Below are 23,730 nucleotides of genomic sequence, written 5' to 3'. Positions count from 1 at the left end.
GGTGCTCACAGCGGCTGCCTCCCTCCAGAGGAGGGATTACTGCTGTGCTGGCGTCAGCCAGCAGCCATGACTTAGGAGGCTCTCAGCGAGTATTTGTTGGCTGCGTGAATTAATGGATGCTTAGTTTGCTAAAGCTACTCAAAGCATATACCATAAAATAGGTTGACTTTTAGCAATGGAATTTATTAAATTACAGTCTTACAGTTTTGAGGCTGGGAAAAATGTCCGAATCAGGGCACCATCAGGCAATGCGTTCTCCCCAAAGACCTGCTGCTGGTGATCTTGGTCACATGGCCAGGCACATGGCAGTGTCTGCTGGGCTCTCCCCTCTCTTCTGGCTTTCCTTGCTTTCAGCTTCTTGTTTCCATGGCTTTCTCTCTTTTTGTCTGAATTTCATTCTCTTATAAAGAACTCCAGTAAGAGGATTCACACCCACCTGGATGAGGTGGGTCACATCTTAAGATCCTATTTGAGTGCTCACTTCGGCAGCACATATAATAAAATTGGAACAATACAGAGAAGATTAGCATGGCCCCTGTGCAAGGATGACATGCAAATTCGTGAAGCGTTCCATATTTTTAGTGGACACAACCATTCTGAGGTCCACAGGATGGAGGAATAGAGTATGGATTAGAGTGGACTTACCGGTGTTCTATTCATGAACTATTGTGATTAGTAATCGAAGAAAATGTGGCATTGGTGTGGAGAAAGTGGCCATAGTGGCTGCTGAGGGTAGGGAGTGGGAAGAAGAGATGTGATGTGGGGGCATTTTTGGGGGTTGGAGTTGTTCTGGGTGGTGCTGTGGGGACAGTTACTGGACACTGTATGTCCTCCCATGGCCCCCTGGGTGGACTGTGGGAGAGTGTGGGCTATGGTGTGGACCATTGACCATGAGGTGCAGCGGTGCTCAGAGATGTATTCACCAAGTGCAGTGAATGTCTCATGATGATGGAGGAGGTTGTTGTTATGGGGGGAGGAGTGGGGTGATGGGGGTGGGGGGTATATGGGGGACTCATTTTCTGAATGTAACATTAAAAAAATAAAGACCAAAAAAAAAAAAAAAAAAAAAAAAGCAAGTTCTCAGCTGAATGACTCTAAAAAAAGATCCTATTTGAGGGAAGTGATTGTGGCTCAAGCAGTTGGGTGCTCGCCTACCACATGGAGGTCCCGGATCAGTTCCTGGTGCCTCCTAGAGAAGACGAACAAGATAGTGAGTGGATGTGACAGGTTGGCGCAACAAGATGATGCAATGAGATGACACAATGAGGAGACACAACAAGACACAACAAGCAGAGAGCAGAGATGGCTCCAGCTATTGGGTGCCTCCCTCCCACGTGGGAGGTACCAGGTTCAGTTCCCAGCAACTCCTGAGAAGAAAAAAAAGGAGCAGACAGGGAGTGCAAATGTGGGCGGGGGGGGATAAATAAATAAAATGAGTCTTAAAAAAAGATCCTACTCAACAAAAGATCCTGCTTACAGTGGGTCCACACCCACAGAGATGGATTAACTTTAAGGACATACTTTTCTGGGATACATATAGTTTCAAACTGTTACAATGGGGAAGCAGACTTGGCCCAATGGATACGGCGTCCACCTACCACATGGGAGGTCCGCGGTTCAAACCCCGGGCCTCCTTGACCTGTGTGGAACTTGCCCATGCAGTGCTGATGTGCGCAAGGAGTGCTGTGCCGCGCAGGGGTGCCCCCTGCGTAGGGGAGCCCCACGCGCAAGGAGTGCGCCCCATAAGGAGAGCCGCCCAGCGCAAAAGAAAGTGCAGCCTGCCCAGGAATGGCGCCACACACAGAGAGCTGACACAGCAAGATGACGCAACAAAAAGAAACACAGATTCCTGTGCCGCTGATAAGGATAGAAGCGGTCACAGAAGAACACACAGCGAATGGACACACAGCAGACAACGGGGGGGGGGGGGGGGGGTAAAGGGAGAGAAAGAAAGAAATAAATAAATCTTAAAAACAAAAACAAAACTGTCACAATGGAATATAAGATTTTCCTCAGCCTGGGGTCTCTACCTGTGAGGTGTCCTGTTGCAGCCCCCGCCCTACACTCATCACACGCCCTGCTCTTCTCATGTGGCAGGGCTTCTCTCCATGGCCCTTTTCTGGCTGAGCACCTCGTCCTTCTTTTTTGCCCTCCCCTTTTTCTTTCTGTCCTCCTCTCTCCCTTGCTTTCCCTTTCCCTCTCTTTTTCCTACCTTCCTTCCTCCCTGTCTTTCTTGCTATCTCTCCCCCTCCCCCTCTCTTTATGCTTTTATTATTATGGAAAAGCTCAAACACATACAAAGGTTTGATCCCCAAATACCCATCATCCAGCCTCAGCTGCTTTCAGTTCATGGCCCCCACCCCCTATTTCAAGGTATCTGTTAATATTTTAGTAAGTATATCTAAAACTCAGTGCTCTTTGAAAAATTACTAAAGTATCATCATGGCTATAAAAATGAACAGTTCCTTAATATCAAGAATTCAGTCAGTATTGAAATTTCTGACTTATAAGTGTGATTTTTTTTAGACATTTTGAGTCAAGATCCAAAAAAGTCATTACATGGCGATAGGTTGACATGTCTCTTAAGTCTCCCTTAATGTAAGATTTCCTGTCCGATTTTTTTTCCTTGAGAAAGCAGGTCAGTAATCTGCTGTCATGTGTGGTATAGACTGGATTTTGTGCCCTGGTGTTGCTGAGACACATCCTTGATCTCTGTATTCCTCCGAGCTGGTCTTTAGATCCAGAGACTTGATTGGATTCAGGTTTGATTTGGGTTGTGTCCTGTGCGTCCAAACAGGAGTCATGTGATATCTGGTTGCCACTGGTGATGGGTGACTAGGGCCATTATTTCAAGTCGGGATTGCAAGATGGTGATGTTCTAATTCCATCCTTCATTTATTAGCTGGGATGCTTCTGTGAAGACACATCTTCTCTCACTGCTACTTGGTTGCCCAGTGATACAGTTTGTATAGGAAAGTAGGGATAAATGCTTGAATCTTTACCTTTATTTGATAGTTTAATAAGTGGTTTCACTGGTATCCTCCAATGATGGCCAATGAAAAAAATTAAACACATTGGACATGTTTCAATTCATTTCAGTTATTCTTATCAGTGCTCATATATTTCATTTTTGGCTGATGGAAGGAAGGCTCTGTAAGTTGGCTTCTGAGTCCTTTTTTTTTTAAGATTTTTTTCATTTATTTATTTCTCTCCCCTTCTCTCCCCTGTCATGTGCTCTCTCTGTCCATTTGCTGTGTGTTCTTCTGTGTCTGCTTTCACCCTCAGTGGCACCGGGAAACTGCATCTCTTTTTTTGTTGTTGTTGCGTCATCTTGCTGTGTCAGTTCTCTCTGTGTGCAGCACTACTCCTGGGCGGGCTGTGCTTTTTTCACGCAGGGTGGCTCTCTTTGCAGGGCACACTCCTTGCGCATGGGGCAGCCCCACGCAGGGGCACCCTTGCATGGCATGGCACTCCTTGCATGTGGCAGCTCTGCGCGTGGGCCAGCTCCACACAGGCCAGGAGGCCCTGGGATTGAACCCTGGACTCTCCCATTTGGTAGGTGAGACTCTATCAGTTGAGCCACATTCGCTTCCCTCTGAGTCCTTTTGATATGACCTAGTAATAGTCTTTGATAGTTTCTTTGCTTTCAGGTATGTAAGAGACTGAAGGCTCAACTTTCCCACTTTCTGCCATTTCTCTAAAGGTCCTGCTTCCTGTTTAGTGGGAAATGGAATTTAAAGACCATGATCTAGTTACTAGAAGAGTTCATTGTTACTAGGCTGTCTCAAGTGGACAGAGCTAGAGAAGTTTCGTTAGGCTTTGTTTTTGTTTTTTTTTAAGATTTTTAAAAAAATTTCTTCCCTCTCCTCATTGTCTGTGCTTGCTGTCCGCTCTCAGTGTTTGTTCCTTGTGTGCTTGTCTTTTAATTTTTAGAAGGCACTGGGAACTGAACCTGGGACCTCCCATGTGGGAGGGTGGAGCCCATTTGCTTGAGCCACTTTTGCTTCCTGCTTGTTGTGTCTCATACTTTGTTCCTCATTGTGTCTCCTTGTTGCATTATCTTGTTGTGCCATTTTGTTGCGTCTGGTTGCTGTCTTGTTCATCTTCTTTAGGAGACACCAGGAACCGAACTAGGACCTCCTGTGTGGTAGGCAGGCATCCAACTGCTTGAGCCACATCTGCCTCCCTCCTTTTTTTTTTTTAAGATTTATTTTAGTTATCTCCTCACCGCTGCTGCCCGTACTGTCTGCTCTCTGTATCCGTTCACTGTGTGTTCTTCTGTGTCTGCTTGTTTTCACATCTTCTCTTTAGGAGGCACCAGGAACTGATCTAGGATTCGAACATGGGAGAGAGGCATCTAGTTGTTGAGCTACCTTAGCTGACTGGTTTGTCATGTCTCTCATTGTCTTTCCTTTGTGTCTCTTTTCTGTCGCGTCATCTTGTTGCATCAGTTTGCAGCGCAGGTCAGCTCTGCCTTCACCAGGAGTCCCCGGGACCTGAACCCGGGACCCCTTGTATGGTAGGTGGAAGCCCAGTCGACTGAGCCACACCCCTCTGCTTTGTTTTGGATGCATCATGAGTTCATAGTGATATTCGAGACTCAAGATGGGGATTATAGGGTGTTTGCCTGACAGCTTCACTCTTTTTTTTTTAATCGTCCTTTCCAACAGCGTTGAAAGTCCCAGTTCTCAGCACCACTTGGAATGGTGGAATTAGAGTGTTCCTGGTTCCCCGCTTGTTTTCCCCACAGCACTGCAGCAGCTCCAGTAACAGCAGCACCACCACCGGAAATACGATCGCTGAATGAGTGCGAGGTGTTCTTTTTTGTCCCAGTTCCTTTTGTCTTTAGGATCTATCACACTTGTTTCAGTCATTTGGAATAGTTCCTGTTTATGTGATGATTCCACCAACTAGGTGTACATTTAGGTTCATTTGTTTCATTTTAATCTTGAGTTTTAGGGAGTATTTTAAAATTTTACTGTGTTTATAATTAAGGAAAGTATTTCCCAAAGTCAAATCATACAACAAGGTTATTCAGAGAAGCTCAGCTTCAGTCTTATCCCCTCTACCTTATTCTTCCTCCCATAGGAACCCATTTTTTGTTTGTTTCATGGTTTAGCCTTTTATCGTTTATTTAGTCTTATATACAAGCAGATGTGTGTATGTGTGCATTTATGTGGATGTATATGTATATATGTGGGGGTATAAAATATACAAGATAAAATTGGCGTTTTTTACCATTTTAAAGTGTATGTTTCAGTGCAATAAGCACACCCACAGTGTACAACCATCATCAGTACCTACTTTCAGAACATTTTCATCACCCCAGACAGAATCTCGTCCCCATGAAGAGTCACTCCCCATTCTTCCTTCCTCAGCCCCAGCAACCACAGCTGTGCTTTCTGTCTCTGGATTTGCCTGTTCTGGATGGCCTACGTAGTTAGAATCGTACACCACGTGGCCGTGTTGCTTTCTCTTATCGTGAGGTTTTGGTTTGCCCGCGTGGTAGCATGTATCAGTGCCTCCTTCCTGTTTATGGCTGGACAGTGCTCCATTGTGTGGACTGACAGCGTTGTGTTGATCCGTCAGGGGCTTTGGGGTGGTTACTTCCTTTGACTTATGTGTCAGTGTTCTGTGAACATTTGTGTACAAGTTTTTATTTGAACACTTGTTTTCACTTCTTTTGGGTATGTACCTAGAAGTGGATTTGTCAGGACATAGTAATTCTCTGCTTAACGTATTGAAGAACTTATAAATTTCTCTGTGTCTGCACCTTTTTACTTTCCTATCAGCAGTGTATGAGGGTTCCAGATTCTTCACATCTTCTCCAACACTTATTATTTTCTGGATTTTAAAATTATTATGGCTATTGTATTGGGTGTGATGTGGCCTCTCTTTCTGATTGGCTTGTTTCACCTAGCATAATGCATTTGAAGGTCACTGTGCTGCAGCATAGATCAGCACTTCATTCCTTTTTAAGGCTGAATAGAATTCTGTTGTGTGCACGGACCCCGTTCTGCTGTTGGTTCCCCAGGTGTGTGGACATTCACATGCCTGCCCTTGTGTGGACCTGTGTCCTCAGTCCTCCTGAGTAACTCTGTTGTGTGGTCAGCTTATGCTTACCTTTTTTTTTTAAAGATTTATTTTATTTCTTTCTCTCCTCCCTCATCATTTGCACTTGCTGTCTGCTCTTTGTGCCTGTTCTTGTGTGCTTTCTGTGTCTGTTCGTCTTCTTTTTAGGAGGCACTGGGAACCAAACCTGGAACCTCCTGTGAGGGAGGAAGGCACCCAATTGCTTGAGCCACATCCACTCCATGCTCGTTTCCTCTCAGTATGTGTCCTCATTGCATCATCTTTTTGACAGCATCTTCTTGCATTAGTTCGCTGTCTTGCTCATCTTCTTTAAGAGGCTCTGGGAACCAAATGTGGGACCTCTCATGTGGTAGGTGGCCACTCAACTGCTTGAGCCACATCTGCTTCCATATGTGTAACTTTTTAAGAAACTGCCAAATGTTTTCCTAATTGGAGACCTTTGTATCTTTTGACAGCTAGATACAAGGGTTCCAATTTCTCCACATCCTTGCCAACATTTGTTATGATCAGTTATTTTGATTTTAGCCAATCCAGTTAGTAATAGTTCATTGTGGTTTTAATTTGCAATTCCCTGAGGACTAATGATGTTGAATATCTCTTCATGTACTTTTTAGCCATTTCTATATATTTTTTGTTGAGATGCCTTGAGTCTTTGCCCATTTTTTAAAAATTGTGTTTTTGTCTTCTTGTTGAGTTGTAAGAGTTCTTTTTTTCCAAGTGTGCTTTTATTTATCTTTATTAATAATGAATAAGCAGATCGATATCTCAGTCCTTAGCATAGCAAATAACATTCATAAATATAAATACAAACACAAAATATAAAAATAGTTGTACAAAACTGAATATCATGATTTAAAATTTGAAAAACATTATCAGATAAAAAGCAGACTCTTATACTTAATTAAGAGTTCATTCAGTCACTAACGTGGTAAAGCTGACCGATTCCTAAGATTGAGGTGGAATGGAATAACTTCTAAACTTGTGGAGAGAAACAAGAAATCAAGGTACATAGTTCAAGCCTGACAAAAATATCCCAAAATGGTCAATATCAGCACCCAAGCAAAGCCCTTCTTCCCTTAAAACATTCACTCTTAAGTACACTGTAGCTCATTTAAGCAGCCACTTCTTTAAGGAGTACTTGTTTAAACAGATCCCTCTGAGAGGAAAAAAAAAAGCAAAACAAAACAAAAGAATGAGCTATTTACCTTGTACTCAGTAAAAGCCAAAAATTTAAGGTTGTAAGAGTTCTTTATGTATGCTGTATATAAGTCCTTTATCAGATATATGATTCACAAATATTTTTCCCAGTCTTTGTCTTGACCTTTGATTCTGTTAATCGTGTCTTTAAAAGCTCAAAAGTTGTGTTTGTTTTTTTAAAACTTTTTATTCACCCCCCCCTTGTTGGTGTTTTGCACTTGCTGTCTGCTCTCTGTGTCCATTCATGTGCGTTCTTCCGTGTCTGCTTATCTTTTTTCTTCTCATCTTTCTCTTTAGGAAGCACCGGGAACTGATCCCGAGACCTTTCCATGTGGGAGGGAGGCTCTCGGTTGCTTGAGCCACTCAGCTCCCTGGTCTGCTGTGTCTCTCACTGTCTCCTCTTTGTGTCCCCTTTGCTGCGTCAGCTCTCGGTGGTGCGGGCCGCCAGCTCTCGGCGGCACAGGCCAGTTCGCCTTCATCAGGAGGCTCTGGGCATTGAACCCGGGGTCTCCCATATGGTAGACAGGAGTCCAGTCGCTTGAGTCACATCTTTTCCCCAAAAGTTTAAATTTTTATGAAATCCAGTTTATCCTTGGATAATCTACTTTCTGAAGAATTTCATTATTTGTAGCAGCCATGTGTGAATTATCATATTTGCTTTTTTATGATTTATGATGTCAAGGGTTCCCTTGCTTAAGTAATTTCTCACAGGGGTTCCACACAGCTGGGAAAGCCTACCTGGATGGTTGGAGTGGATTTGTGCTGTGTGTAAATATTCCTAGACACTTGCCAGGATATATGTATATATAAATATAGATATGCATATATATATACCTAAAACTTTAAAAATTCTGATCCACTCAAGAAGAGTTGCTGTCGGGAGTGGAGGTGACTCAATCCATTGGGTGCCTCCCTCTCACGTGGGAGGTCCTGCGTTCAGTCCCCAGTGCCTCCTAAAGAAGATGAACAGACAGTGAACAGACACAGAGAGCAGACAGCAAGTGCAATCCAACAAGGGTTGGGGAGAGAAATAAGTAAATAAGCCTTAAAAAAAAAAAACCCGAGAATTGCTGTTGATTTGTAAGAGCCAGAATCTTTTTTCCATGATTCGTGATCCTGGGATTTGTTGGCAGCTTCTTCCCAGGGCACCACCTGTCCCCTGGCTAGAACCGTTTGTGGTGACCATTGGCTGCTGGCTCTGCCTCCTAGCACAGAGAAATGGCAGGGCTCACGTTCAGTGCTGCGCCTCCAAGGAGCCACTTCTCTGTACATGGCATAAGGGCCAAGTGAATGGTACACCCAGCCCAGTTTTTGAAAGGCTTTTGGGTAACATATTCTCATTTGGCAATTGCAGGTGAAGGACTTAACTAAATACTTGGATCCCAGTGGGCTCGGTGTGATCAGCTTCGAAGACTTCTACAGAGGGATCACTGCTATCAGAAGTGGAGGTCAGTTGTGTTGCCATCCGTCCGTGCTCAGCTCTGCTGCTCGCAGCCCCGTCTGAACCACCCCGTGCCTCCACGCTTCTTTTGCCAAGCTTTACATCTCTTCTCTTTGTTTCTCACACAACTTGCCATCCAAATTGACTGACTCAGTTGTTTATGCCTAATGTTAGAAAGTTCCTGTTTTTGCAAGTATTTTATTATGAAATTTTTCATGTATACAAAGATGTTGAAAGAATTTTACCATAAATATCCATATATATTTACCACCTATATTCTGCAATCAACATTTTGCTATATTTGCTTGGTTACACATATATCCATCCTTTTATCTATCTACCAAATCCATCCTTTATTTTTTGGTGATATACTTCAGTACACTTTACCCTAAATATTTCGGCATGCATATTGCTAACTAGAGTTCAGTTTTTGTTGTTGTTTTTTTAGTACACATTTACCACCAGTGAAATGCATGCATCTCGAGTATACCATTCTTTTTTTTTTTTTTTAAGATTTATTTATTTAAATTCCCCTCCCTCCCTCGGTTGTCTGTTCTCTGTGTCTGTTTGCTGCGTCTTGTTTCTTTGTCTGCTTCTGTTGTCGTCATCGGCACGGGAAGTGTGGGCGGCGCCATTCCTGGGCAGGCTGCACTTTCTTTCGCGCTGGGTGGCTCTCCTTACGGGGCACACTCCTTGCGCGGGGGACACCTCTGCGTGGCAGGGCACTCCTTGCGCGCATCAGCACTGCGCATGGGCCAGCTCCACACGGGTCAAGGAGGCCCAAGGTTTGAACCACAGACCTCCCATGTGGTAGACGGACGCCCTAACCACTGGGCCAAGTCCGTTTCCCTCGAGTATACTATTCTTTGAGTTGTTTTTTGTTTGTTTGTTTTTTCCATTTATAATGGGAATTTTATTTAGGGTAAAAGCTTACAGTTCTGAGGCCTTGAAATGTCCAAATCAAGGCAATCGCAGAGATGCTTTCTCACCAAAGTCAGCTGCGGCTGGCCCTCAGGCCCTGCCACGTGGGAAGCAAGATGGCGGCCGCTCTCTGCCCGGCCCTGCCTTCATGTCCAGAGTCTGCCGCCCCCCGGAGCGCGGCTGTGTGCAGCCAGGCATAGGGCTGTCTCTTCAGCTTGTGCTGCTCCTTGGGCCCAGCCCCTTGAGGTCCTCTTCTCGTGCCTCTGTGCCCTGCTGGTTCCAGATGCAGGCACCTCTCTCAGCCTCTCAGGCCTCCCTGCTTTCCTCTCTTTCTCTCCCATGGCAGGATCATTACGGCAGCTTCCTTTCTCTACCATTCTTTGAGTTTTGACACATTCCTACCCTTGGTAATGCCAGTCTCCATCCAGAATATACCATCACTGGACAGCACCCCTGCACCCCTCCCAGGAAATCCCTTTCTTCCCACAGGAACTTGCGTGCTGTTCTGTCACCACAGGGTAGTTTAGCCTCTCCTGGGCTTCACACGGAAATTGTCAGTGTGCTGGCTTATGCTGCCTCTTCTTCTCAGCAAATACCTCTGACACTTGTGCATTAGTCCTCGGCTCCTGTTTGTGGGGAGCAGTGCCCTGAGTGTGGATGGATCGCCAGGCCTTCACCCCTTCTCTCGTCCATGCACACCTGGGCTCTTTATAGCTTTGGGCTATCAGAATAAAACTTCTCAGAACATTTGTGTACGAGTCTCTCTTTGTGAGCATTTGGTTTCATTCCTTGGAGGCAATTCCTGGGGGTTGCGGTAGCTGGGCCATGCAGTTGGTGCATGTCCAGTTTTACGAGGAAATGCCCTCTTACACCCTCCGCCCTTCCTGGTGGAAGGCTGATGCTCACACGACTCTTCTCTACCCCCTTTGGAGGGAGGTGTGGGGTGAGATGGGCAGGAAGCCACCAGCTCCCTGGCTCCTGCCCGCCTTCCTCTACCTTGTGCCTTCAGGGTAAAGCAGTCTTGGGCAACCCACGGACCCGTGGGCACTGTTGGGGGTCGGGGTCAGGAGTGCCCATAAGCCTCAGGTCTCTGGCAGTTGTTGGTGGGGCTGCGAGCCACTGCTCTTGTCCCGACCTACCTTTGCGTCGTGTCGCGTCGCGTCAGGGTGGGGTTCCTAACATGTCAAGCCCTCAGGCTGCTCCGGGCATCCCGAGTCACTTTCCTTTCTGTCCATCAGTCCATCCACAGGTGCGCAGCAAGCAGCGGCCCTGGGGCATCCATGGTGAGAGGACGTGGACTCTGCCTGTCAGAGTGCACATCCTAGGGGGCTGGTACCTGTGGTCAGTACTGCGAGGGCAGCAGTTCAGGGCTGCCGTGGCCGGCTCTGGATGGAGCCCTCTCTGTGGAGGGACCGAGAGCAGTGGTGACAGGAGCAATGGGTGAGGCCTGGTCCAGGCATGGGGGAGCCCCAGACGAGATCGGGGCAGGGCACGGTGAGCGTGGGTGGCCTCTGCAGAGGCACAGCCCGCGGGGAGGTGGGCAGGGAAGCCTCGAGGGACGGCATGGCCCTGGCCGAAATTTTGGCAGGGGGATGGGAGAGGAGTGCAGCCGTGTGCGAGCGTGGTTGAGGACAGCCCTCCTTCCTTCAGGCCTGGGCACCTGCAGTGGACTGGGGGCTGGGCTCGGCGGCCTGGCCAATGAGGGGCAGTCCTTAGGTAGGTTTGGAGGGCAGACAACGAGAAAGGTTGTTCACACCTTCACCCCTGCACAGATGTCTGCGCGGCCTTGTGCCAGTTGTCCTCTCACTTCCAGTGCCCATGGGTGGCTTCCAAAATGTGATGTGTCTGTGAGGCTGGGAGAGTCCGGCTCTCCTGTGGTCACCCTGGACTGTTGCAGAGCTGTGCTTCTGGTCCTGGAGAGGCTGCTGTGTCCACTGGCAGATTCTCCTAGTCAGCTTTCAGGACATTGTACCTCTAGGCTTTTTTCTCTCAGTTTAGAATATTTCTTATTTCCATGATGATTTCTTTTTTAACCCATCAATTATTTAAAACTGCACTTAATTTCTAAATGTAATTTTTAAATCTTGCCGTTTATTTCAAACCCAGGGATCATTGGAGAATGCGATCTTTATGCATCGAGTTTTTTATATTTGTTGTTTGTTTTGTGGACTGTTATATGGTCAGCTTTTACCGATATTATGTATGTGCTTGAAAGAGTGTTTGCTTCCTAACTCTTGGATACACGGGTTCCTGCGGGCAGTAGCCCAGGACGTTCGTGACTGTTGGTCACATCTTCTGTGGCCTCCTGTTTGTCTGCTTGCTCTTTCGTGAGGGTGGTGGTGGTGTCTGATTGAAAGTCCACAGCTAATGGGAAATGGAGTAAAGACGCTCTGGAGGGGCTGAAAGGTCCCAGCTCTCTTGGAGTCAGACTTTGTGCCCAGAATACTCAGACCTGCCCGCCATCAGCCTGTCTTGGCAGAGAGAAGAGTAGGACACCAGAGCCTGTGAATGAGAAGTCTGATAATTTTCTGTCAGCAGGAGGCGCTTGTTACCTGCCAGCCCTCGTGGCCGTCTCGAGGGTTATGCGCCTTTTGAAGTTAAGCACAGACTCGGTCAGTCCCGGGTGAGAGCCATGGTTCGCGCCGCAGTGGTTCTGTCCTGCACACGCCACTCTTCTCCCCTCTTCTTTGCCATTGCCAGGCCCCCAGTGCCAGGAGGGCCCTTTTGGCTTCCTTGCCGTTTGCTGACACCCCCAACCCCTGCCCCAGGCTCTGCTGCGCCTCCCGCTTTCTGGGTCTCCCTTCCCTCTTCGAGTCTGTGCCTTGGGGGGCTCTTGGTCAGTGGTAAGGAAGTGAACACGGCTTTAGGAAGGGTTGGCTCCTGAGTCGGCACGGTCTTTATCGTGGTGGCTGATGATCTCTCAGAGGTGAACTGGGAGGGGTCTGGTGGCCGGTCCCTTGCGAGGATGGGGAGCTGGCCCAAGTTGCAGCGGCCAGATCTCTTCCTCCCATGACAAAGGCGCGTTTCCCCCTGCTCTCCTGCTTGGACCTGGGCCCCTCCTGGGCTCCCTCGGAACCATAGCCTCTCTGTTGCTGTCCCTCCACCGCCTCCCCATGGCACCCAGCTCTGCTCTTTTTAGGGCGCTTTTCCTGCTTGTACAGTGCTGCAGCACGCATTTGGTCATCTCACAGCACCCACAAGCGGCAGACATCACATGGTACTAAAGTCCTGTGAGAAAGACTGATGAAGTCCTGGCTGGTGGACTCTCACCACGTCATAGGCAGTTTGCTCTGGAATCTGGAAGAGTTGCCCTTTTCTGCTTTGCTCTGGGGTGGTCACTTTCTGCTTCTTGAACTGTCCCTTAGCGTGGCCTTTTCCTTGATGCATGGTGGACGTGTGGGTCCAGCCCAGCTCCCAGGTGGATGCTGGGATGAGCGGCCTTGGCTGGGGTATGTGTGGGGTGAGGGCCAGTGTCCAGCTCCCTTTCTGGTCACTTCCCAGTAGGACATCAGGGGCTCCAGGCGTGGGGCCTGCGTGAAGTTCTCTGGGTTCTGGAGTTTGGTACCTCCACCTCTTATCTGTCTATTCTGTTTCTTCCAAGTGGTTACTCTTCCCAAAAGGGGAGGGGGGCAGAAAAAGGAGGACCCTGGGGGAGGGGCAGAGCAAAGGAAGGTTGGTATGCAGGGCCAGGCACTTGGAGAACGTGGGCGCTGGCCTCGGTCAGGGAATGCTGGGCGACGACGGGCTCTGGGGCAGCAGGACTGGGGGTCGTCGCTCTGCCACATGGGCTGGGACTCAAGGCAGAAGCTGGAGCCCTGAGGACGGAGGTGTGAGGGAGAGCCGTCGGGGGAGGCAGAGGGAAAGCCAGTGGAGTCGTTGATTTTGAAGTGTTATTTTTGTTCAGATAAATTGGCCAACTGCTCCTTTGTCCGAGATTATTTTAGAACAGTTTGAAAATCACTTAGTTGTGGTAAAATTTTCAGGGAGAGCCACACAGTCATCTGAAGTGCAGCCGAGCAGCGGGTGGACCTGAGCGCTCGAGGACACCCAGACAGGCCCGTGCCAGGTGCTGTGAGACCGCCCACGTCTGAGTTGCAGCATTCTTTAAAGAAAGCCTTTCTGGTAGAAACAGTTATTTTCATTATAAAAACATTAAAAAACTACAGCCAGGCAAGAAAGACGGTAGAAGAGCTCATCAACACACATGCTTTGCTGTGGCGCCTTTTACTCTGTTTTCAGCATGAGTATAGCACTTCTCCCCAATTGAAATAGTGTTGTGACATGTATCATCTGTTACTTTGTTTTTGCTTGATGCTGAATTGAGATCATACATTTTTAAAAAAATTTTTCTAATTTTTAAATATTTCAAATGGGTGGAAATGTATAGAGATCAGCTGAGCACACGCTCACATTCCCAGTGTTAGGCTCTCTCGCCCCGTGCTGCAGGCCCTGCTGAGGGCCTCTGTTGGCTCCTTTCCAGCACAGGAGGGGGAAGGGAGGGCTGGTGTGTGCTGCTGTGTGGGTCCCCTCCCCTGACACGGGCTCACTCAGCCACCCACTGTTCTGGCGCCCCCTGAGATTCTTTTTTTTTAAGATTTATTTTCCCCCTTCCCCTCCTCCCGCCCTGCTGATTTTGCTCGCTGTGTTGTCTTCTCTTCTCATCTTTGTCCTCTAGGATTCACTGGGGGTCTGTGTGGAGTCCCATCGGTTCGATAGCGAGTGCCAGCTGGGCACACTGGACTGTTGAAGTGGCTTTGTGTGGCCAGGCTGGGCCTGCAACCTCCAGAGAGTGGTGCAGCAGTCTGGTTCACCGCCCGCCCTGGGCTTCCCTTGCGTCGAGGCATAGACAGTCCTTCAGCCTCTGTTTCCTCATTTGCAAGGTGGGATGGTGGGGATTCCCGGCTTATGGGTGTGAGCCCACTGGCCAGCATGCTGAGAGTGGCCACGTGTCAGCTAGCGGGACAAGTGTCTTCCAGTGATAAGGCATCTGCATGGAGAGCGCGGGTGTGGGCAGCAGGTCCTGCTGCTGCAGACTCGTGGGCTGCGGTCTGGACTGACAGGCTTGTAGGGTGAGACCATTGGCCTGGGCAGTGCTGGGGGCTGGTTCCGAGGACTCCACATGTAGCTTGCCCCTCAGTTGTCCTTCTGGAAACCGGAATCACGGTGGACCCAGGTTAGTCTGATGAGACCCAGATGCGGCTGGATGGTGGAGCTGGAAGGCTCTTTCTCAGTGAAGCTGAATGTTGTATCTTTTCAGCTTGGAATATCAACTGCTTTACTGCCTTCTGATAATTTAAAAGCCAAGTACGAGCATTTCCCAAAAAGTGTAAGTAAGGATGCACGGTAGGTCTGTGGTGGACTTGGAGATGCTCATCAGGTGCGGCTGTCAAGTTTCCTGAGCGCAAACCTGGAATGTTCTCTGCCTCCTGGCGGTGCCCCCTCTGTGGGCGCCTGATCCCTTCAGTGTGTTCACTCTCTGGTTAAGCTCTTGGCTCTCCCTTGTCACTTCACCTTAAGTTCTGAAACCCCATAGTCTCGCCCATGTTGCAGCGTTTGTTGGAAAGAGGTGGGGCAGACACCACATCGAGAGGTCACTCCACATGAGGGCAGAGGTGCCAGTGAGGTGCTGCTTAGACGGTGAGTGTGCGTGGGAGGAGCAGGGGCAGGCGCCAGGCCGCTGCTGGCATCAGGCGCAGGCGCAGATGCAGAGGGTGCCAGTGCCGGCCTGTGGGCCATGCTTGGCCTGCGCAGGACACACTGGTTCCCTCAGATCCTGCATGCTGGTCTGCTCCTGCGGCACCTGCAGAACCAGTTCAGCTGATAGCACTGTGCTTCTTCAGTCGGGCCTTGGCAGAGGGGCGCGGTGGCCTCCCTGGGGCCTGGAGCACAGGCCAGCGGCTTCCCATCTGCCCTTGGTGGTGGGCGCTAACCTCGCTGTGATTGCCGCCTTCTTTCTGGTATTTCCACTCAAGTTTAATTAAGAACAAAATCCTCTCCCCTGGTCCCAGAGTAAATGCAGATGTTCTGGCAAGTGGTGTCTGTGTCTTCATTGCCACCTGTGCTCCTGGGCAGTGACAAGACTGTTCTGGAACAGGAGCATCCAGTCGGAGGGGCGGTTGCTGCAGAAGGCACCGGACATCAACCCCTATTCCTGACCTGAGCCTGGGGAGTCACACGGGCCTCTACAGGGCCATGTCCTGGACCCTGGAAGGACATTGGCCAGTAGGGGATGTGGACCAGGGTGCAGAGAATGGGTGGGGGAGCCATGGGGATGTGGGGGTGCTGGTCTGGGACATATTGTGGGCACAGTGGCCTGGACAGCAGATGGGGCAGAGCTGGGCCTTCCCGGAAGTGTCCTTGGGGGGCTGTGGGATATAGGGAGGGGGCACTGATGGGGAACTCCAATCAGATGGGATAGGGGGTGTCTGCAGCCCGCCTTGCAGGGGGTGAGGGGCGCTGTGGAGAGGGCACAGCTGAGACCCTTAGGAGCATGGAGTGTTCTTAGGAGCTGGCCACAGAGAGTGAGGAAGTGACAGGCGAGGGAGGAAGGTAGAGCAGGGGCCGGGCAGGACAGGCCTCCAGGAGAAGGAATGTAGAGCGGGCCACAGTCCCCAAGGCAGAGCTGCAGCTAGAGTGGCAGCGGCAGTCGCCTGGGGGCGGGGGGCAGGCGTGGTGCTGAGAGGTACTGGGGTTACCACGGGGCCTTGGGAGGGCCTGGCCCCACCCCTACCCCCCAGCGCACACGCAGGTCCTGTGCCTGCCTCCACCCTCCCAGAGGCTGTACGCCTCCCTGTCCAGGGCCCCTGGTAGCTCCGAGGCTCCCAGTCAGTAGGCTGCCCTGGTGGGATCAGCCTTGGTCTGAGCACCAGGTGAAAGGAGGGTGGGGCCTGAGGGTCTCCCCAAGCTGGGCAGGGACCCCTGCCCGGCGGATTCTGCTTTTCTTGTGTTTGTGATTTGATGTCATTGCTTAAATTCCAGTAGGAGAGGAGAGCGAAAGCAACACTGGAGGGAAAGCAAGTTGGGCTCCTTGGGGTTGGAGTTAGTTTGCGGAAACATGGCGAAATGCACCAGGAAGGTCGGATTGTTGTAAGTATGGGACCCATTGTGGCGCCTCCCTCAGGAAAATGGAGAAGAAAATTGAAGTCAGCCAGCTTCCCAAGTACACTTGCTCTTTTTGCGGCAAGACCAAAATGGAGAGGAGAGCTGTGGGGACGTGGCAGTGAGGTTCCTGCATGAAAGCAGGGGCTGGGGGTGCTGGACCTACACCACCACCTCTGCAGTCACAGTGACTCGGCCATTGGGACTGAAGGAACGGAGAGGCCAGGAGGAGCGCCACCATGGGAAACACCCCTAGCCTGTCATAAATGCTTTGATTTATGTAAAAAAAAATGCAAGTCAGAGACGATTTTGAAATTGGGAAGAAAGGCAAGTGGGAACCCCAAATTACATTTCAGACCAAGTCCAGGGCCACTGCAGGAAAACCGTCGCACCTGACAGATGCAGTCTGCATTTGCCGGGAACAGCAGGTGACACGGAACATTGACCCAGTTTGACGGGAAGTGAAGAATTAACTGTGAGAGCCGCAGGCTTTATTTCAGGAATAGAATAAGGTAGAGAGGGAATCGTTACAAATAGGCCATCACCACCCCCCACTCCTGGCTGAAAGAATTGGTGAATGTACACTAAAAACTTCCACTTAATTGAGAAGCGTTCAGTTCTTACGGAGAAGGTTGACCTGAGAATTATATTTAGTTCCCATCAAGAACATGACGACGCTCGTTGTGTTGCGGTCTTCCTCGTGCTGTCTGCTGTGGCCTCGGATCGCCCCACCACCCCCAGCTGGGCTGGCTGCCGAGTGGAGACCAGGAGCTGTGCTGCGAGAAGGCTGAGTTCAGATGGGCAAGGGAAACGGCATTTGATAGTGGGAAAATAGGCCAAGGACGGTCTTGCCTTCTGCAAAATATACATGTTGTGGCCGCTTGAGATTATTTTATGAATCCCAAAAAGAGATTAAGTTTGTAAACTATTCCTCTAGATGCAATACCAGTGAGTGCATTGAATTCAATTGAGGGGACTTTGATCGAATTACTTGGTAAGATCTCGGTGGCGCTTTGGTTTGGACTAAGTCGGTGAGGTGTGACTCATGTTAAGTCCACGCCCCTGGGCTGGGTCTGATGTAACTGGACTCACGTGGACAGACACAGAGAATAGGAAGCTGCCACTTTGATCCTGCATGTAAGAGAGGATTGCTTACACGCGAAGCCCCGAGAGGCTGGGCCCTAGAGCGCTCAAGAGGAGATGGCGACCTGGCGGGAGGCAGAGGCCAGGCCGAGACCAGGCCTCTTCACCACGTGGCAGCACTCCGTGATCAACAGGAGCTGAATTCTGTGAGAAAGCTCTCTGATGCCTCAGTGTGGGCTTTTCACAGCTGTGGAACTGTAAGCTCTTATCCCAAATAAATCTCCATTATAAAAGCCAACAGATTCCTGGCACTTTGCATTGGCCTCCCTTTGGCAAACTTAAGCCTAGTTCTCCCTCAAGCTGCACTGGAGTGATCAGTCCTCCATCCCTCCACCCCAGAAACCAGTCGCTGTAACTTCTGTTCCTTGCACCTCCATTAAAAAAAACACATGGAGGTCTGCTGTGGTTCTCCTGAACATAAGACCAAAACCACCAGCCGTGACTCCTGGGTGCCCTTAGGCCCTGCTGGCGAGGGCGAGAGGCCGGTGAGAAGCCAGTGCTGTTCCTGGTGGGCTGTCTGGGTTTCCCCAGGGCCGTGCTCCTCCCCTCACCTCTCCCCATCAGCTTTCCTTCCGCCTTCGCCCCAGCCTTGCCCAGTCCATGGCCCTCTTCACCAGGCTCCAGGGAGAGCAAGGCACCAGCAGAGCAGCCACAGAACCACCCCAGTTCTTAAGGCAGACGCCCCACAAGGGTGTTTGGCCAAGGGTCTCAGAAGCGCAAGGCGGTACTGGACTGGCCGAGAGCCTCTTGTCCTGACTGAGGTGCGACTGTTTGAACTCTTCGGGTGTTGAGGGAAAGCATTACCATTCTGTTTAAACAGATGGCTTAGCAGCATGCCCTGCAACCGTGGCCGTGTGGGCTGTTGAGCACACATTCCCCTGCCGCCCAGCGCCCTGGGCTGCCGGGGTGGCCCCGGCTACTGCCTTTCTGACCCCGACTGGGTCCTTGGCAGCGGAGACAAGACTTTTCTCCAGGAAAGCCCAGGCACACGAGGCAGAGCCAGGGGAGCTCCCTGACTCCTGCTGGCCCGGGCTGGCGCCTCGAAGTGCTTTCCCAGGAGGGAAGGCCTTGCTGCTCCAGGGGGCCGTCAGAGGACGCCCCTCGGCTTTGCCAGTAAGTGACTCTTTTAGATAAGTTCTCGACATTAACAAACGGCGCGGAGCATCGCGCCCTGCCTCTCCGGCTCTCTGGTTGTGCCTGCTCCCCTCTGAGGGGGTGGGAGGCGGTCCCTTTCCTTGCAGAGCTGGAGAGGCACGGGGCCTTGGGGATGTGATGTCTCCAATGCTAACTCTGGTTAGTCTGTGCTCCGTGAGAAGCATAAGCCTTAAAAACTTTCCTTGTTATAGAGAAAACGGGAGTTATCAAAAAGAAAGATTTCATCTCTAGAATGAGACGTTGCTGTGATGTTTTATCATCCTACCTCTCCCCAAACATTGTTTTTTTCAAAAATCCAGTGTGATTGATACCTGACTGACTGATGCCTAACACTTGTTGAAAGAAAGGCTTGAAGTCATTTTACAGGGGTTGATATTTTCCTGTTTTTCCTTTATGATGCTGTCCAGTTCTTTTGCTCGACCTATGCACCGCCTCCTTAGCATTCTAGCAAGCAGCATTGTTTTCATGGGGATAGACTCATGGCCTGGGTTTCTGGCGGGGGGGGGGGGTCTGGGCCTGCTTTTGTCTCCTGGCCCCTGGCCTTGGGGCCCACCTGCGTGCTGCGTCCTCAGCTCTCTCAGGCCCCTTGACTGCCCTTAGCCCTCCCAAAACGACTCCAGGTACATTGCTGAACGCTGGCTCTTCTCTCCCGCAGATTCTGAGAGCCAGCTGTGTGGCGACATGCCGGCCCAGGAAGAGGAGCCCCTGCCCTGCCCTGATGAGTTTGATGACTTTGTTACCTTTGAGGCAAGTTTTTTTTTTTTTTTTTTTTAACCAGAGCTAAGAAATAATTTGACATTTTACCTCTTTCTTTCATACAATAGAAATGCTCCTTTATTTTGTGGTCCCAGGGGTGTTTTCTGTAGGATATGAGTGTGAGAAGAAGTGGGAGGGTTACTCTTAAGCCAAGGCCAGGGGGCTCTGGGTCCTGCCCATGCCTGGGCAGGAGGGTGACATGCACCTGCTCCATGGGGCCCTCGGCAGGGCCTCCCGGGACCTGCTGTCGAACACGAGGACAGGGCAGGCCATGAGGGTGCCGTGGTGCCGCTCCTGCCAGGCCCCTGGCAAGCCCAGAACAGGGGAGGTGAGCAGTTGCATCTTGTCCACTTTAAAACCGTTTCCTTTTGCCTGGGGACAGCTGACTAGCCTGCCTGCTGCTCTGCTACCTTCATCTGCCCCCAGGTGTAGCCAGAGCTGTGGTGGTGACTCTCCTCCCGTAGTTGCGGGTCTTGTTCTCTACCATGACTGGGAAGGACAGCCTGAGAGTGAGCAGGTGTTGTTACTGTCGTTGCTTCCTGCCAGTCTGTGTTCTGATTCCAGACAGGGCTGAGGAGCGGGGGAGAGAGAGGGACTCAGAGGGTGTGAGGGAGGGAGGGGTGATGAGGAAGGGGGGGAGAGACGGAGGGAGGGGGTGGGAGGGCAGGAGGGCAAGCAGACACAGGGGAGTCCACCTGTGGCAGGGTCGAAGGCTTCTCTTTGTTAAAAAGTGCATTAAGGAACCTCCCGAGGCCTTGAGGAGTGTGGGAAGGCAGCGGTGGCAGCCACATGGGTGGGCGCCAGGAGAGCAGGCTGTGGCCTAGGGGGAGACTGAGACGCCTCACTTCAGATCCCTGAGCCTCAGGTTCTGTCTTTGTATAAAAGGAGGGGATACCTGCTGGAAATCCCTGTGAACCCTAATGTACTGCAGTGACCCCATCCCTCACCTTCCATGCCTCGTGCTTCCTGCCCAAGACAAGCACCCCAGGCAAGGGTCGCCCCTGGTCTCCTCGGATCGCGCCCCCTTGGCTGTCTTGCCATGAGATGCCTCGGGACCCTGTGCTCGTCTGCACCTGTGTGCGTTTGTCAAGCACCTGGGGGATGCCGAGCCTGGCCTGGACAGAGGCGAGGTGCCCGGTGAACTCTGCTGCGGGCCGCGAGACACAGGCAGGGGAGGCTCGTGGCGCACCCTTGAGCAGCCGTGAGTGGATGCTCGGGGGAGTGGTGCGGCTCAGCTTCCTAATGCAGCCCTGCTTGTGTCCCACGCTTCCCTTATGAGGAGATGGGGATATTTTCTGCACAGTGTTAGCATGTGTTGAGTTTTCCAGGAATGCACCTGAGTCAAGGGAAGGTTACTCTGTTTTGCTGCTGTCTGGAGAAATTGCGTGCCCAGTGGCAGGGCAGGACTCCTGTGGCTGCAGTCTGCACATCGGCCCGTTGGCATGAGTGCCCCTGGGGCAAGGCCTGGGGTCTGCACCCATGCATTTCCTCATTAGCACCTGCTGTCATCCCCACTGTGCTTCTGTGGGGACTTCTTGAACGGAGCTTCTGTTTTACGTGCTGGTGGGTGCAGTGGGTTGGAGAGTGGCCCCAGAGGATATGTCCACCTGGAACCTGAAAAAAAGTCTTTGCAGCAGTAATTAAGAAGGATCCCAAAATGAGACCCTCCTGAACTGGGATGGGCCCTAAATGCAGTAGCAGGTATCCTTGTAAGTGGAAAGAAGGCCGAAGCCACATAAGACGGCTGTGTGGGCTGGAGGCAGAGAGTGCAGCGGGGCTGTGACAAGCCACGGAGCACCAGGGATTGCTGAGCGAGTCCAGGGTCCAGAGGAACTGACCCGACAGCACCTGGACTCAAACATCTCCCTCCAGAGTGGTGAGAGGAGAAACTCCCACTGCTACAAGCTGCCCAGTCTGTGGTGCTTTGCTACTGGGAGCACTGGGAGACGAAGACAGGTTTTGATACCTGAAAGTGGGTGCTGCTGTAACAAATACATAAAAACGTGGCTTGAGGATTGAAAGAGTTTTGAGGCATGTGATAGGAAGAGCTTAGATTGCTTGAACAGACTGATGGAATTTTGGATGCTAGAGATGCTGCTGGTGGGGCCTCAGGAGGAAATGAGGGCACTTCGTTGGGAGCTGGGAGGAAGGCGACAACGTGGCTGAACTGTGTTCTACTATAGGGTAAAAAGCATAACTTGTACACAGGGACCTTGGATATTTAACAGAGGAGATTTCCAAGCAAAATGTTGAAAGTGCAGCCTGGTTTCTCCTTATTCCTTATAATAAAATTCAAGAGGAAGGAGATAAATTGAGTCAGGAAGTGGTTAAGCAAAAAAGAATCAGAACGTGATGATTTGGGAGGTTCTCAGACTATCCAAATAGCAAAGCGTGCTAGAATTAGTCCGTTCACTGTTGGAAGTGTGTTCTAGAGAGAAGGTAAAGGGTGTGGCTGGACAGACCTTTGCTGGAGAGGTCAGTTGTGTGATCCGTGATCCCCGGCAGAAGCTCGGAGTAGAGATGGGCTGTCCAGGGGCAGGCCAGGGGAGCCTCGTGGCCCGCAGTGTGGATCCCTGTGGCATGCCTAGGAGACCCGTGAGGTTTTTGAGAAAGGTACTTGACAGAAACTGAGGTTGCACTGAAGGGGACAGAGAGAGGAGAAAGTAAAAGAGGAGTGCAGGACTTCCACAATTCTATAAGCAGGAAATGGGCTTATAGAGTTGCTCAGCTGCAAAATATGTGCTGTCCTTCAAGAAAAGGGAAGACAGCTCCACAGACACAAAGTGAGACTAAGCCGCAACCATGGGCGAAGCCATGAGCCGCCATGGGTTATTCCCAGGCCCTGAAGCTAAGTGGACTTTGCCCTGTTGGATTTCAGACTTGCTTGGGACAACTGGCCCCTTCTTTCCTTCCAGCCTGTCTCTTCTGGAATGGAAATGCACAGCTTGTGTTTGTCCCCCTGTTGTGTTGGGAGCAGACCCACAGATTGGCCACACCTGAGTCTCACCCACACCTGACTGAAGTTATCTGGATGACAAAATTCAGGACTTTTGAGCTGATGGTATTTAGATGCTATTTTGGACTTAGGGCTGTTGGGATAGGGCGAATGTATTGTGCACTGGGATGGATGTGAATTTGGGGGCAGAGGGTGGATTGAGGTGGGTTGACGGGTGACCCATCCCAAAAGAGATGTCTGCCTAGAGCCCGTGAGCGTGGCCCTCCTGGATAAAGGTCTTTGCAGATACCCTGATTTTGGGCTTCTGGCCTGAAGAACTGTGAGAGATTAAATTTCTATTCTCTAAGTCACTTAGTTGGTGGAAATTTGTTCAGGCAGCCCCAGGAGGGTAAGACAGCGGGTAATGCCACTCAGAATAATAAAAGGGCGTTAACACATTTTGAATACAAAGGGCCTGTTTGGTCTGAAAGCGCTGACAACCCCTGACGCCAGGGCTGCCTCTGGAAGCCTGGACTGGGGACAGCACGAGTGCTGCCAGAGCCTGGCCCCATGCGCACCCTGGCCAGGCACACGCTGATGCCTCGTGCTTGTCTCTTTCGGAAGGCCTGGTAGGAATCCGAATTTTCAAAGACTGCACAAAAAGAGTATGTTTTAGTTTCCTGTTCGCTAAGTCAAATACCATGCAATGGGTTGGTTGCTAAGCAACCAGACCTCGGCTCATGCTTGGAGGCTGGCTTCCTCCCGCGACCAGTACCTTCTGGCTGTCCCGTGGTCTTCGGGGTCCCCCGGCTTTCCCATCTTCAGCGTCCTCCCCTTGCCTTCCAGCTCTGGCTGCTCCCTGTGCTTCCTCTGTCCCGTCTCCTCTGCTGTAAGGACTCCAGCATGTTGGATACGGTGCCCCCCCTCAGTGGGGGCCCCTTGACCAGCAGTGTCTTCGGAGGCCATATTTACAGAGGGGCTCACCCCACAG

At 50.6% G+C, this 23,730-nt stretch overlaps 1 protein-coding gene and 1 non-coding gene across 5 annotated transcripts in view; both read left to right on the top strand.

Moving 5' to 3' along the window:
• Nucleotides 1–23,730, top strand: part of RAB11FIP3 (RAB11 family interacting protein 3) — a 103,612-nt gene that overhangs the window by 47,633 nt on the left and 32,249 nt on the right. For all 4 annotated transcript variants that reach the window (XM_071211103.1, XM_058285577.2, XM_058285576.2 and 1 more), the window contains exons 2-3: nt 8,645–8,738; nt 19,704–19,795. In XM_071211103.1, the coding sequence (XP_071067204.1) occupies nt 8,645–8,738; nt 19,704–19,795 (186 nt within the window). The remainder of the gene's footprint in view (nt 1–8,644; nt 8,739–19,703; nt 19,796–23,730) is intronic.
• LOC111765057 (U6 spliceosomal RNA) lies at nt 474–580 on the top strand. The gene has a single exon (XR_002797516.1). It is a non-coding gene; the product is annotated as a U6 spliceosomal RNA (small nuclear RNA).

The sequence above is a fragment of the Dasypus novemcinctus genome, chromosome 23 (genome assembly GCF_030445035.2).
Source record: "Dasypus novemcinctus isolate mDasNov1 chromosome 23, mDasNov1.1.hap2, whole genome shotgun sequence".
Taxonomy (NCBI): domain Eukaryota; kingdom Metazoa; phylum Chordata; class Mammalia; order Cingulata; family Dasypodidae; genus Dasypus; species Dasypus novemcinctus.
Note: the sequence above shows the minus strand (reverse complement) of the source record. Positions and strands in the feature narration are given on the sequence as shown.